This window comes from Bos indicus, chromosome 6, assembly GCF_029378745.1.
Source record: "Bos indicus isolate NIAB-ARS_2022 breed Sahiwal x Tharparkar chromosome 6, NIAB-ARS_B.indTharparkar_mat_pri_1.0, whole genome shotgun sequence".
NCBI lineage: Eukaryota > Metazoa > Chordata > Mammalia > Artiodactyla > Bovidae > Bos > Bos indicus.
Window position 1 is genome coordinate 50,678,200 of NC_091765.1, and position 15,138 is coordinate 50,693,337.

General features: G+C 36.6%; 1 protein-coding gene across 11 annotated transcripts in view; it reads left to right on the plus strand.

The window, feature by feature from the left end:
• PCDH7 (protocadherin 7) overlaps positions 1 to 15,138 on the plus strand; it is a 473,458-nt gene that overhangs the window by 10,441 nt on the left and 447,879 nt on the right. For 2 of the 11 annotated variants that reach the window (XR_011567140.1, XM_019962562.2), the window contains exon 2: positions 1 to 15,138. This exon is cut by the window's right edge. The exons of the other annotated variants lie outside the window; for them this stretch is intronic. Coding sequence is in view for 1 of the 2 variants with exons in the window: in XM_019962562.2 (XP_019818121.2) it covers positions 1 to 36 (36 nt within the window). In the remaining variant the exon portion in view is untranslated. 11 annotated transcript variants of the gene reach the window in all.

The window sequence follows — 15,138 nt, forward strand, 5'->3', positions numbered from 1 at the left end:
ATGCGTCTACATCCATACATTACTGTGTTTGGCTGAATTCCACTCAAATATGATGCTCCATTATGCACCATACTCTGATGACCTTGCTACTTCGAAACCTGCTGGAGCCTGCCCTTGGCCGTGGGGTGTCAGCCAATCACTGCTTGTTCCATTTGTTGTGCATTTGATTTTCTTTTTTTTTTTTTTTTCTCATTTAAGGAAAAACAGTATTGAAATAAATAAACTTATAAAAGAAACAGTATTAATAAAGAAATGTGCTATTAGTGGGTGTCATTTACCAGGAACTACATTCTCAGAGAGGTAGTTATCAGAATTTAATAATGAAGTCTTTAAAAAAAAATCTAAAAATGTATTTCAACAATGATTTTAAGACTCTGGCTTTGTGTAAACCAAGGAAAAGTAAGTCTATGAAGTCTCTGTCTATAATACATTAAATAATGACTATGAATAAAATCCTAAATTACTCAATAGTTTTAAAGTGTTACATATTCAAAGCCTTTTCCAGACCAGGGAGAGAGTTCTGTTAGAGTGAAGGGTAGTGTCTCTTGCGCATTCTGTGTGTGTATTTCTAAATGCTACTGTGTGTGTTTGTGTGTGCTCCCACAGTTTATATGCAAAGACTTTGAGCAACATTTATAAAAAGTATTTTCTCTAAGACAAATTCAAGAGATTTATTTTGTGCTTACCACAGGCACTGCCAGTGGATTGTTTTTTCTCCTAATCTTGAAATATTGACCAAAATATCTGTAGAATTTTCATGACTTTGTTGTTGTTGTTGTTAAATTTCCTAAGAAAATTTAGAACCTTTGAGTTAGATTCACAGAAGTCATCGTGGTCACATTCAGAAGGAAGATGTAGCTACCTATTTTTTTCAGTTTTCGTTTATCAGAAGACTATTCTATTTGATGTCAGGTAACATAAGTTCAAGCAACTTCTGAGAATTCAGCATGTCATATATTTTTGAGAAAGCAAGTAGCTGAATTTTAGTTATACAAATAGTAATTTTCTAGGTAAGTCAAGAATTCTCTGTATGTTTCCTCTAACTCTCTTTGTATATTTATGTCTCTGTTTGTTATGTTGTATGTGTTTGTGTGCCTAAAATAAGTGTTCCATATATAAACTTTGATAATTTTGTAATATATTTATCATACCATCTGCCCTATTAAAGTTTTCCCCAAGTTTTGAGATACTGACCAAGAATTCTAGATTCTTGAGAATTTTTTGGTGAATTATTGTCAATATAAAAGCCTTTTAAGAAAAAAAAATATTGGAACAACATAAATATACAGAGTGATAAGAAATGCTCACTAACACTTCTAAATACTAAAGCATGTATTTCAAGTTGTTTATTTTATTAGCTATTTATTTAATTTTGCAAAAAGGAAATTTTCAGAAATATCACTGAGACTATAGTGAAATTCTTCAATAAAACCTAATTATCATCAATCTCTCATTTTGTTTTGAGCACAGGACCAGTGTAAGAAACTGGTAAAAAACAAAAACTTCTTACCACTTTTGGCTTCTTGGAAATATTACGTTTTCTCAATCTAAAGTAGTAAGCTTCCTTATATGTATACTTAAACAAAATCCTGTACTGAATCACATCAACTCAAAGACAAGTTACAGACAAAAAAAAAAAAAAAAAACAAACAGAAAAAAATGTCCAGAATTTTGGGATAAACTAATGTGTAGCCACATGGAGTGGATGTTTATGAATACCTTCACAAAGAGCATTCTGAGGCACAATTTTGCAAACTTGGGTATATGAATCAATTTGTGAATTTCTACTACAATCTGAAAGATGCAAAATAAAGCAGAAAAAATTCAAGTAGGCCATTCATACAGTGAGGCTAAATATTTTCTTGTGCAATCCTTATTTCAGTTGTGTTTGTATGCCTCCATTACTCCCTGCTTTTGGTTGCTATGTAAAAAATTTGTCTTATTGTGGAAGTAGCCCAAAAGGAATGAGAACCACCCCTTTAGATTGTTCCACATGGTAAACAATGGCTATTTACTGTTATGATTAGAAAACATAATAAATCAAAACAAAAAAGTACTAACAATCCCAAGGATTTTAGTGTGCTTAAAAGCTGAATCAGAATAATCAACAGCAGCAAGCTATAAGATGTCTATTATCATCCCTCTAGTGTTTTCTTATTTTTTTTTTTTCCATCTTTTAACATTTTGCCATTGGTTCCTGTCCCTGCACAGACTTCCCCTCTGCCCTAACTAACCCCCTGCTCCCAAATGTTCTCCACCTCAGATCTCCTGACCACTCTCCTTTTCAGTTACTGGAATTTACCTTTTAGGGAGGTGCCTATGGACAAATCGAAATGGACTCAGAGCAGTCCACCACCTTATATCTTTTAGCATTTGGATATTTTATTTTAAATGACAGCGCAATACTTCATTCTCCATTATAAAAACTAAAGAGGAATATGAGGATGTTAGAGGCTGATTTAAGTAAAGTTTATTTACTTTAACACATCCAATATCAGCTGATACTGAGTATGCAAAGAAAAATAAGATGTCTTTGTCTTCATGGAATTGATGTATTATAAAGAAGATTACAGAGCAGAAAAATGATAGATTGTGTTTGCCTTATGCTTCTAAAGTTTCAAATCATTGAACTCATGTTTGCTCCTCAGAGCAATCTTTGAGGAAAAGCACCATTATTATTGCTGAGGTAAGGAAACTGGAGTAACGAATAGCTTTTTCAGGACCCTGATGGAACTAGCAAAGAACTTTATCAAGTCTTGGAAGAAATAGCCAGTCAGAATTCAAAAGTACTGAACGCATTTGGTGGAAATGGTGAAATTTGTGCTTTTGAATATAGTATATTTTTAGACTTACCTGGGTAAACTCTTCCCAAAAGAATTACAACAAACCCAGTTTTTCAAACTTGTTCTAGTCACAACCTACACTTTATACTATCAAAAAAAATGTTGTGGGTATAACTTGAAGATCTCATCAGTTACCCTATTTTGTAAACAACAGCCCCATATGAGATTAAAAACAGACAAATTTCAGGAATTAGGTAAGCAACCAAGATTATCATTTATTTTTGAGGCTATCTCTAGAAAAACTACTGATATCCTCCAGAAGTAATTAATTCCACAGTTTGAAATGTCTCCGGGAATAATTTCTATCTGTAATTTTGAAAAACGCTTTTCTTGGTTGTGTATAACTTTTGTAATCCACCTATTTTAGAGAGAATAGGTTGATTTGCTTTCTCTTTTATACACTACGCAAGGCTTTGTAATTAAAATGATGGGTAAAACAAAACTCTTTAGTGCAAAAATAATATACTACCACTTAAGGCAAGGGATAGGTGAAGCTCAGAGAGACTGCCCCCAAGTTTGTCTTGTTCATCAAGATATTCCCAGTGCCTGCTAGAGTGCTCAGCATACAGGAGATACCCCTAAATATTTGTGAAACAAACAATGATCAAAGGGCCTGGGCTTTAGTGCTAAGTAGCCTGAAAATCCATCCACATCAGATCACTGAACTGTGGCATGACCTCTTTTATTTCAAACTCTGAGAACATCCTAGTTGTTATTTTCTTTCCCTGCTGGGTGATGTCTCCAGGATAAAGGACTACCTGCCGGGTTGGCTCGAGTCCCTGCTTTCTCTGCAGGATGTGTGTCTCTTGTTTCTGTACCAAATGAGCAATTCTCTGATTCCCCCTCCTGGCTTCTTCTTAGTGGTGTTATAAACACCAAACTCTTCAAAAAGATTAAACTAAAGCAAATGTGGGAGGGAGGCACTGGTCACACGGTAGACTTCTGGTATATTTTGAGGGGCTGTGAAGAGGTGTGTAGACATATGGGTTTTCAGGATTTTTTGGGAGATCCTCATCTGTGAGGAAATATGGATACATGCACGCCCATGCACATGCATGGGTCTCTGTATTCGTCAATTTATATATCCCTGCAAGCATTATTCATTCACTGTGCCAACCTATGCTCACTGATAATGTATTATTTTTTTTCCATTTTCATTCTGATTCTCCCTGGGGAGCAGTTGTTTTTAAAGATGAGAGTCTAGCATATCTGTAAAGAGAAACATGTACTTGATGTACTCAGGAAAGAAGTCTAGGAGAGGGGATATGTCCTTCCTGTGGACTGATGGGCAGTGAAGCTGAGAAATGCCTTACAATTCAAAAGCACTCCTTAGAAGTCCTGAGATTCTAAGAAGTGCCTCTTTTAAATTGCACATAACCTCTGAAGGAGTTGATTCTGTCTTTGGCACACCTGGGTGTAAATTGCTCTAAGCAGATAATGAAGTCAGCACCTCCCAAAGATCAATAGTTCTTAAGAAATGGGGATTTTGATGAGGACCCTGAGGAAGGGTGAACAGCCTTCCCTAGTTTAGAAGACTGAGAACTCTTTTAAGGCACCATGTGTCTCGGACTCCAGCTGGGAGTCGGGAGGTAAGATAAGATTATAGCAGCAAAGGGTATTCAGTCCTGATAAAAGCAAATGTTTGTGTCCTTGATTTTGTGACCAGAGGGATGACACTAGATGTCTCGGCTTTATATGACAGTAAGACTGGTGTTAAAAAGTAGTCAATGTTTACTTTCTCCCATTTCTACTAGTTGTTTTGTTTGGTTTTGGTTTTGGTTTTCAGCCTGCAGTATCAGTGTTCTCTATCTTCATTCATTTTCTACCCCAGTACATTCGTGAGAAAAAGAGGAACAAAGAAAGAGAAAAGAAGGCGGAAAAATGCAACCACTGCGTGGCCGTACACTCACCTTCTCCCTATTATTATTATTAGACTACTGTAATCAAAATAGTTGCCATATTATTGCTGTGTAGCTGTTTCTTATCCTAATTTAATTAAATTCTCAGAAATTGAGTGCTATTAGGTCTTTATTGGGGTTTTTGCCTGGAGAATCCCATGGACAGAGGAGCCTGGAGGGCTACAGTCCTTAGGGTTGCAAGGAGTCAGACACAACTGAGCAACTATCACTTTGACTTTCACTTCAGGTCTTTACTAAGGGCTTCTCAGGTCGCTTGGTGACAGAGAATCTGCCAGCCAAGCAGGAGACACAGGTTTGATCCCTGGAGAAGGAAATGGCAACCCATTCCAGTATTCTTGTCTGGAGAATCCCATGGACAGAGGAGGAGTCTGGTGGGGTACAGTGCATGGGGTCGCAAAGAGTCAGACAGGACTTAGAAACTAAGCAACAGGATCAAAGGTCTTTCCTATAGATATCCCAGAAAGCTGAATTTTTAACACTTCCCCCTTCTCAATTCTGACTGCAGAGGGTAGGTCAGGCTACAAAAGACTTGAAGTTTAGAGCCCCTGAAATTCCTAACTTCTGCTTACTGGTTTGGTTTTTGACAGCCTCTGACAAAGTAGAAAACTAAAGCCTGATAAGGTGATAGGAAAATCTGCCTTTTGCCCCAACTGTGTCACTCACTGGCCAGTGCGCCCTTGTATAAGTAAGTCCTTTCAAGTCCTGAAGCCTCTCAAACTCATCTTCTGTCATTTTACATAATAACCCTTGCTCTGATTATATGACAGGGTTTATGAGGGTCACATAAACTGTTTGGGACTTATAAAACACTACTGTAACTTGAGATAGTATTTCTCCATATCTATGAATTTCTCTAAGCCCTACTTAAAGTTCATTTGCACTTTTGGAATATTTTCACTATCTGTAATATTATATGAAAAGTTTTTTTTTTTGTTTTGTTTCAGTTTCTTGGTGCTTTGTGTTTGTTTTGTCATAATCACTTATTCGAAGCCTCTGATGTTCTCTTATCCTGGTTGATTTCTTTGAAGTAATGTTGATCAAGGTGCAACTAGGGTGTGTACCTATCCATAGACCAGGAGACACTGGGTTTTGTCCAAAGTCATTGCAGAGCCTATGACATCTAAATGGGAAAAGGGAAAAGAAATAGTTTATTGCTGCAAAGCAAGTAGCTTAGGAAAGACTCACAATAGTTTGTATCCATTTTGATACTTTTTAAATAAATTTACTACTTTTTAACAGTCCTTTCCTCTTCCATTCTGTATTTCCTGGAAGTTTTTCTTCCATTCCTCATATCCAGTCTCTAACATTGAATGATCATTTATTGAGCTCTAGTTCTGTGTCAATCACTCTGCAACGGTGTCTATACCACATTATAACATTGACTTCTCCTAACAGCTCCAGGAGACAGGTTCCGTTATTTGCTCCTTGTGACACATGTAAGTGGGGAAAAAACAACCTCATAGGTCCCATCCTCTCTATATAAAGCAGGTGCATTCAGCTACTTGCAGTCAACTCTCCTCCAAAATAATTCTCTCTCCAAACCTGAAAGTTATCATTAGCACAGTAAAATCACAGTAAAATCCTGATAGATTTTAATTTATGTGCTTTTGTATTTAGGCTTTTGTGTGCGTTTTGTTCTAGTCCACAATACCTGCTGTGTATCCCCAGCAGTCAAGACAGAGTCTGTGTTAGTCCACAAGGTCTGCCATAACAAAATACCAGAGACTATGTGCCTTAAACCACAGTAATTTGTTTTTTCACAGTTCCAGAGGCTAGAAGTCCCAGATCAAGGTGCCAGCAGATTCACAGAGAGCTCTAGTGTTCCTTTCTCTTCTTCTAAGGAAACCAGTTCTATCAGATTAGGGCCTTAACCCTTCTGATATCATTTAACCATAAATTAGCCTCAGAAAGATTCTAATTTTTGTCAGGTCTTCAACATATGAATTTCTAGGGCAGACAATTCACTCCAAAATAGAATGTATTCTTAAAGGCCGTGCGCTCATCTTGTCCTGCCAGAACACTAGAATGTGTTCTTGACTGGAGCAGAACACATTGGGCTGGACCATTGTTTCTTCTTGAGCTTGTCATTCACCACATACAGTCTGTACTTTCATAGTAAAGAAGTTAAAAGAACCTTCCATTTTAAACCTTTCCATTTTACAAGAACCTTTTTTTCTATCAATTTCCTAAAGCAGCCCTATAGATATGTTCTTGGCAATGATGAAAAATTACTATAGCTTCTGTGAAAAAATATGAACGTATAATGGGTATGCATGTGCATAAAATTTGAAGTTCATTTTTTAGCTCATTATGTCTGTCTAACTTTTTACGCACATCATTGAATGCTTTTTGCACTTTTAAGTTTTACAGGGATTTGTGATATTAAATGGGGCTTTCCTGGTGACTCAGATGGTGATATTAAATACCATCTTAGTTATTTTAATTTTGCCAACTGATATAAGTTCATGCAGGTATAGTAATTATGTAAAATCAATATTTGTATAGAATAGTCCCAAATTGTTCCACAAATGTAACAGCATTTTTTAAAATGATGATGTTAATATTTAGTCTAAAATATCTAGTATATTATTAGCATTAAAGTTCAAATAAAAAATAATAGGAGTTAAAGGGTGGAGGGAGTCGGTTGAAACAGCAATAATATAGGCTTACTAATCCTTTTCAAGGACAGTGTCAGTGGATTATCATGCATAGTGGTATGATTGATCTGACAAAGATCCAGTGAGTCTGATTCCCCCTAGCAGTTAGAAATTGCCAAACATTTAACCGAGGCTGATCCCACGCTCTGAGTGACTCTTCACAAACTATTATTATGTATGCATGCAACACGGTACATCAATACAAATCCATGGACACATCAAGTTGTTCCCCCCCCCACTGTGTCTTTTCATTTTCATAATAAAATTAAGAATTCATGTGATAAAATACATAATGAGATAATGAGTAGCCTGGGAACTGGAGAAGGCAATGGCACCCCACTCCAGTACTCTTGCCTGGAAAATCCCATAGGCGGAGAAGCCTAGTAGGCTGCAGTCCGTGGGGTCACAAAGAGTGGAACACGACTGAGCGACTTCACTTTCACTTTTCACTTTCATGCACTGGAGAAGGCAATGGCAACCCACTCCAGTGTTCTTGCCTGGAGAATCCCAGGGACGGGGGAGCCTGGTGGGCTGCCGTCTATGGGGTCGCACAGGGTCGGACATGACTGAAATGACTTAGCAGCAGCAGCAGTAGCCTGGGAACTATATATATATATATATATCCATTGGGCTGTAGGAAATGGTGATATTTTAGGTATAACACAGGATAAACCCATCAATGCCAGAAAAAGGAAGCTCTTTTCTCTGTCCTTTATCAGAATTTCTAAGCAATGGAGCATAACAACCAAATAGATCTTTCCTAAGAAGTACAAACTTTCTGAGCTAACTTTACATTTGACCCCCAATATTAAAAACGGCAAGTTAAACAGTTGTTTTGTTCAAGGAAATGGCAATAAGTATAACCTAAATCTGAATTTATTTTAATCATATCTAAATCTGCTTTTCGTTGAACACAAGGACCAATTTTATATACAGAGATGGCATTAGGGACAAAAGATGGTAATGCCTATTTTTTCCAAACCAGTGCAAATGCTATTAAGTCAGGAGTATTAAAATTTACTTCATTACAAAAAAGTCTTACTTTTAGTATTTTACCTTTCATAAGAAACTACTGTGTGTATGTATGTATGTATATATATGTATGATATGTATATGCATGAATATGTGCGTGCTAAGTCACTTCAGTCGTGTCCTACTCTTTGTGACACCATGGACTGCAGCCTGCCAGGCTCCTCTGTCCATGGGCTTCTCCTGGCAAGAATACTGGAGTGGGTTGCCCTGCCCTCCTCCAGGGCATGTTCCTGACCCAGGGATCGAACCTATGTCTCTTACATCTACCTGCATTGGCAGGTGGGTTCTTTATCCCTAGTGCCACCTGGGAAGCCCATGTATATGCATATATATATCCTACACATAGAAAAGTAATACAGTTAACACTGCCAGGAGAAAATACTTATTTTATGCCAATTAGGTGATTATATGCAGGTACTATTTTAGGCACTGGAGAAATGGCACTAACAAACATAGACAAACATCCCTTCCCCCACAGAGATTCAATTACAGTGGGAAAATAAAAAAATAATAGCTAAACATATTCAACATGCTGTGTTCTACACACTGATCAACATATTTTACATAGATTATCTCATTAAATAGGTGCAACAGCCCTACCAAGAACACCTGTAATTGTCTTCATTCTGTAGATGAGGAAAGTGATCCACAGAGGGAGCTGAGTAACTTGCTCACCATCCCACAGTTTGCAAAGTGTCCGAGCTGAGGTTCAAGTGCAAGCAGTCTGGCTGCAGAGGCCACCCTGTCCACCGCTGTGCATATGCCAAGTACAGGGAACACATCTATTCTATAGCCAACTAGTTCTGTGAGAATGAAATTGAATTCACCAAGTTCTCTTAAAGCCTTCAATAATATTTCAACCTTCCTATTTCAATATCTTTTACTATGTTCTTGAAATTGGGTTACTCAGTCCAATTTTTTTTTAATAGTACTACCTTAAAACTTAAACTTCAAATCAAAAAATGGAAAGATAGATATTAGACTAGTCCACACTTCCCATTTTCTCTCTACCCATTCTGTTCTTTGGGGAACACCTCATAAATATATTTTCCCTTTTTTGTTATTTTGTTTTAATGTTATTCATTTCATTAAGTATTCACACATAGTCTGTTCTGTAAGTTATTAATACAACTAGGAAAAAACAAATTTATTAATTTTTGTAAATTGCCATTTGATTAGGATGGGAAATGCCTTTATATGAGAATAAAATTTTATTTAAAAAGAATTAAAAACCTACTTTGTGTTTGTTATTGTCGTTTAGACCCTTAGTCATGTCTGCCTCTTTTTGATCCCCATTGGCTGTACCCGCCAGGCTCCTCTGTACATGGGATTTTCCAGGCAAGAATCCTGGAGTGGATTGCCATTTCCTTCTCCAAGGAATCTTCCTCATCCAGGGATGGAACTTACGTCTCCTGCTTGGCTGTCAGATTCTTTACCCCTGAGCCACCAGGGGAAGCCCTTTCTTTAAACTAGTGCTGATTATTAAGCATTTGATTAAAATATGACCTATGTCATTTTCAGTTTTTTTCTCTTAAAACATTTTATCAGTCTTTTTCCTTATTTAAACTTCATATATGTTTCTTTATGATACACATTTTTTCTTTTTTATTTTAAATTTATTTTTTAATTGAAGGATAATTTCTTTACAGAATTGGAGACATTTTTAATCACCTAAATTCAGAGGGGTATCATTGAAGCCCATCTGAAATTGCTTCTTTATGACAATAATGATATACCCATTTCTGCTATGACAGTGTCTTCCTAATGTATTGATGATACTTTATTATAGGTTGCTTATTCAACAGGTGGATGTCTCAAAGTATAAATCTTTGTAATATAACTCTGGATTCAGCTGTATGTCTCCATACACTTGTGATCTGGATTGATCTTAGTGTATGTTTTATAAGATTTAAAGTTTTTAAGTTTCAGAATTAGTGAATCAAATTTTTGAGGCTGTTATTTTCATACTCCACCTAATAATTCATAGAATTTTGTTTGTTTAACAATAAGTATTACAAGTATTGCCATCCTTGCTGTTATGTCCTACTAATAAGAAGAAAATATGATTAACTGGTAAAGAACCCAGTTAATAATCCCAGCCAGACCTCACGTGAATTCTTACAGAGCCTAGCAGATCAGTTCTTTACCATGTGGTTAAAAGTTGAACTCCCACTTGGAAACAACTGATTTAAAGCCAAAGAACTCTGGAAATTAATCAGTGTTAGTCATTGGCCTGGGCTTCCCTGGTAGCTCAGCTGGTAAAGAATTCGGCTGCAATGCAGGAGACTTGGGTTCAATCCCTGGGTTGTGAAGATACCCAGGAAGAGTGCGTGCAACCCACTCCAGTATTCTTGCCTGGAGAATTCTTGCCTGGACAGAGGAGCATGGCAGGACAGAGGAGTCCATGGGGTCAAAAAGATTCAGACACAACTGAGCAACCAAGCACAGCACAGTCATTGGCCTTATAAGTGTGAGCATCATACATACATTTTAACATTAGTGTATCGTAGGAGTATAAGCAAAATAGAAGATGGAACAATTTGGTTTGAGTTGGAAAGATCATTCAAATTTAGTGTATGAAGGTGGATAATTAGTGATGAATCTGTAAACTTCAATGTAGATATTGGTGTACTTTCAGAAAAGGAAAAGAGAAGAAAAGACAAAGAATGCCATGTGTTCGGCATAACCAAATTGTAAGGACCTGATGAAATCCACAATTCAGTTTGTATTGTATGTATAGTTGTCAATCTAGCAAAATATTTCCTGGATACACCTTGTAGTTTGTGTCTTTTATGTTTTAATCCACTTAGGGAAGGGAATTGTTTTCAGTCCCCAGAAATAATAGTATGAATACCTACCTTTGACAGTAAGAAAGCAATAAAAATGCATGCTTATGTGTTCTTGAGAATTCATCTCTATTATTTTTGAACTTTTTGATTGTTCTTTTGTGAAACAAGAACAATTTTTTTCAGAGCACGGGGCAGAAACTCCTAATGGCAAGTAAGTTACAATTGTGTAACTGCTGTTTCACCCAAGAAGAGCTTCAGTGAAGAATTTACTTTACTGTATGTTTATTCTTTCAAATATCTATCATATTGTTTATCCATCATTAGATAATGTAAACCTTGAGGGACTTAAAGTGCTTGATGTCCCCACTATGTCACATTACAGTTAATGGGATAGCATATGCCTATTGTGAAGGAAGGACAGACATGGCTTGTGAATATAAAATCAATCCATACACAGTACTTCTGTAATCTTTGTATGTCTGTATACATTTCTCTACATCAGAAATGCTCAGTTCTACATTTCAGGCTACAGAGGTGCCAGGCGAAGAAAATGAGAGCAATTTGCATGAAGCCTAAACAAAGGAAATCCAGCCACGCTTCTAGCCTTTAATTAACTATGTCATAAACTCTTGTGCAACTTATCTCGTGTTCAGAGGTGACCTGCCTGCTGCTCTTTTGATCTCTAGCATCAGTAAGGACTAAAAGAGGACTGCCACTTGAGCTGTGAATTTTGTTTTGATATTTAATAGTATCAGAAAGAAATTATTCATCACAATCTATTTCATATAAAAAGATGTTGAAATGCAGACAGATGCTCACATCTAAAAGCATGACTTTCCCATATAATATGCCTCCGCATTAGTACAATCCTGGCTGAGAGGCAGATGCAGCTTTTATAAGGTTTATTTTGGTCTTGATCTCTGAAGTTGAACAGATCACTCGGTTTTTCTTTATCTCATTTTCCCAAGGTATTCAAAACTCCATGGGAAATAAGAAACTGTAAAAATCAAACAGTGAAACATTGGATATTGATGAATGTCATTTCTATGATAGTAAACAAGCTATCTTCAAGGAGGATGGAGGGAGATTTGGCAAAAATGAAGTCATGATGCCAAAGCTGAAGCTAAATATTTTCCTAGAAGAGTCAGTTTTTAAAAATAAAGAATTACTTGTTACCAAAAATAGGTATTGTCATTTTATTCCTAGCACTCATCTGTGGAGGAGAATTGAAGATGTATTATTTTGTCACTCTGAGTAAGAACAGAAATGTCTTATTGAAGAAAGGAGCAAAAAAACATGTTTCAGAACCAGAGAGGAAAGTCTCAATTTACAAAAAAAATAAAAAAGCTGGATTTTGTTCAGAGGCCCCAAATATGTTTGGCTTGTTTCTTTCTTTCTTTCTTTTTTTTTTTTTTTTATCATTTAAGCTGGTTTCTTGCTAGGCCTTTTTACTGAATAATTGAAAAAGAAGAAAAAAAAAAAAAAAGGATGGGGGAGGAACTTTTTCAGCAAAGGCAAAAGATAGTAAAAAATAAAAGAACTAAGGGAATACACATAGGAAGTTGTATCTTTCTGTACTTTCATGATTACCTACATTTCCGCCCCCCCTCAAACTTATAGTTGAAAAGATCTGAAAAAATTATCAAGCCCCGAGCAAAGTGTTGGAGAATAAAACATAAAATCCTATACACCTTCTACTTCCCATGTTTGTGCTTATTTCTACACACTCTCTCTCTCTCACACACACACACACATGTCCATACTCCCACAAACTCAAATGACATTAAGTTTTAACACAGTCATACATTTATCTTTGCAACCCCCCTCCCAAACAAATCAGTTTAGGAAGCATTGAAATTTGGGGGCATGCTGGCATTTTTGAAAGCTGCTTTCAGAAAAATGATCATTAATCCTCTCAGTAGATTTCAAGTTGTGGAGGAAGATTGCTGGAATAATGGCTTCAGCAAAGTGGACATTATGCACTTGGCAGTCTTCTGCAAGACATCAGACTAGGCAATCTGTGTTTCTCAGCCCCTCAGCATCCTCTGCAGCAGAGACAGTTTGTGATAGTCTGAGGTGCTGCTCTTTTTCTTCCCCTGTGGCATTCTGTAGGCTTTTATACTTGCTCTAGCTTCATTTTTCCCACCATGCAGGCTGAGTTTTCTCATTGTCTCAGAGGAAGTCAGGTGTCAGTAGGTACCAAGCAACCAAGTGATAAGAATATTTTAAACATTGAAAGTTTTTGAAGTTTTCCAGATCCTAGCTGCCTTAAGAAAGCTATGAAGGACTGTCAAATTTGGGGTTTTCTCTTTTAACAGCAAATTTCAAGTATTCCTTGATAGCATAACTAAAAATAGTATAAGAATAAATGTAGATCTCGAAGTTTGCCTAAGATGTGTCTCCATCAACCTAATTGAGGAGGGATGTTAAGTAGGATTGCCGGAAGTTACCTGTCCAAATGAGTGTTGTTTATTCATCTATCTAACCCCCAATTATTGATGTCTCATGGTAGTAGGTGTATAAAACAGGAAGTCAGTCTCATGAAAGATAGTCTTGTAATTTTAATATAGTATAGTAATGGCTATCATGGGAGTTATAGGTATTTGGGGAAGGACTTAACCAATTCTTAGGAAGGTTGGACTAGTTAATGACTTCACACAAGTTATAATATGGCTTTAATTTCTTTCTTCTGCATCAGCCCTGCATCAATCTGGCATTGTTGTACATAGGCATTAACTGTTCTCATGAGAGCTGAATTGGAACCTCATCCTCCTTTACATTTCAACAGGTGTTTGCTATTTATGCATTTCTAATGGCTTTTTCCTTTGATTGTTAAAATTAGAACAAGTTCATGAGCAATTCAGTTAGCCTCATTGCTTTGTTATCTGTCACGCTGACCAAAAACTAAACTTGCTCACTGTAACTGTTGGCTCTGAATTCTCATATCAAACTGCCTTTAAATGGGAACTATTACTCTCATTGAAGAGACTGAAAAAAAAGACACATGCTGAAAAGCGATTTCCAAGAGAGGAGTCCTATAGATGCTTTTAATCAACATTACTGGAATGTTTACACCCTCTTGAGGCAACTTCCTTGAAAAATAGAACAATTCATCTGAATCATAAATTGTATTTTTCTAAAAACAGCCATGTAATCTTGTATTTTCATACCTTGTATTTATTTATGCCTTGATTATCAAAAGTGTTATAGCCTGGGAGATCTTAAGAAAAACCTTAATTTTTTTTTTCTTAAATTTCTAATTATTTTAGATGCTTTTCATTTCTTCTAGTGTTCTCTTTTTTAGCCGAGCACCTTTCATTTGTTCTATTAACACTGGTACTTGTTATCAACTGGCTTCCAGATAATCCTACTTAAGTGACTGGTTGATGAGAGCTTTTAAAATATCGCCTCTCCAAGTTATATTTCTATTCATGGAGGATTCTGGAAGAGCAAAAAGCCCTGATGTGAAGCTTTCTAACAAAGGGATTTATATAAGACATTATCCAGAATACACAGAAAACATTTGGAGATAAAACAATCCTAGTTGATCTTTCTCCTGTCATACTTGGTCCCTTGATCTCTTAATGGGGTCACTTCACAATAGATCTTTAGTTTTTTGTCCAGGTGGCAGAAAGGAGTAAGATATTCCTTATTTAGTGCCAGTGCCACTCAGGGTCTAATTTCTTAGTTCATTATATGGTGGTTTTAGTCGCTAAGACAGGTCCGACTCTTTGTGACCCCGTGGACTGTAGCCCACCAGGCTCCTCTGTCCATTGGATTCTCCAGGCAAGAATACTGGATTGGATTGCCATTTCCTTCTCCAGGGGATCTTCCTGACCCAGGAATCAAACCCAGGTCTCTTGCATTGCAGGCAGTTGATTTACTGACTGAGCAATGA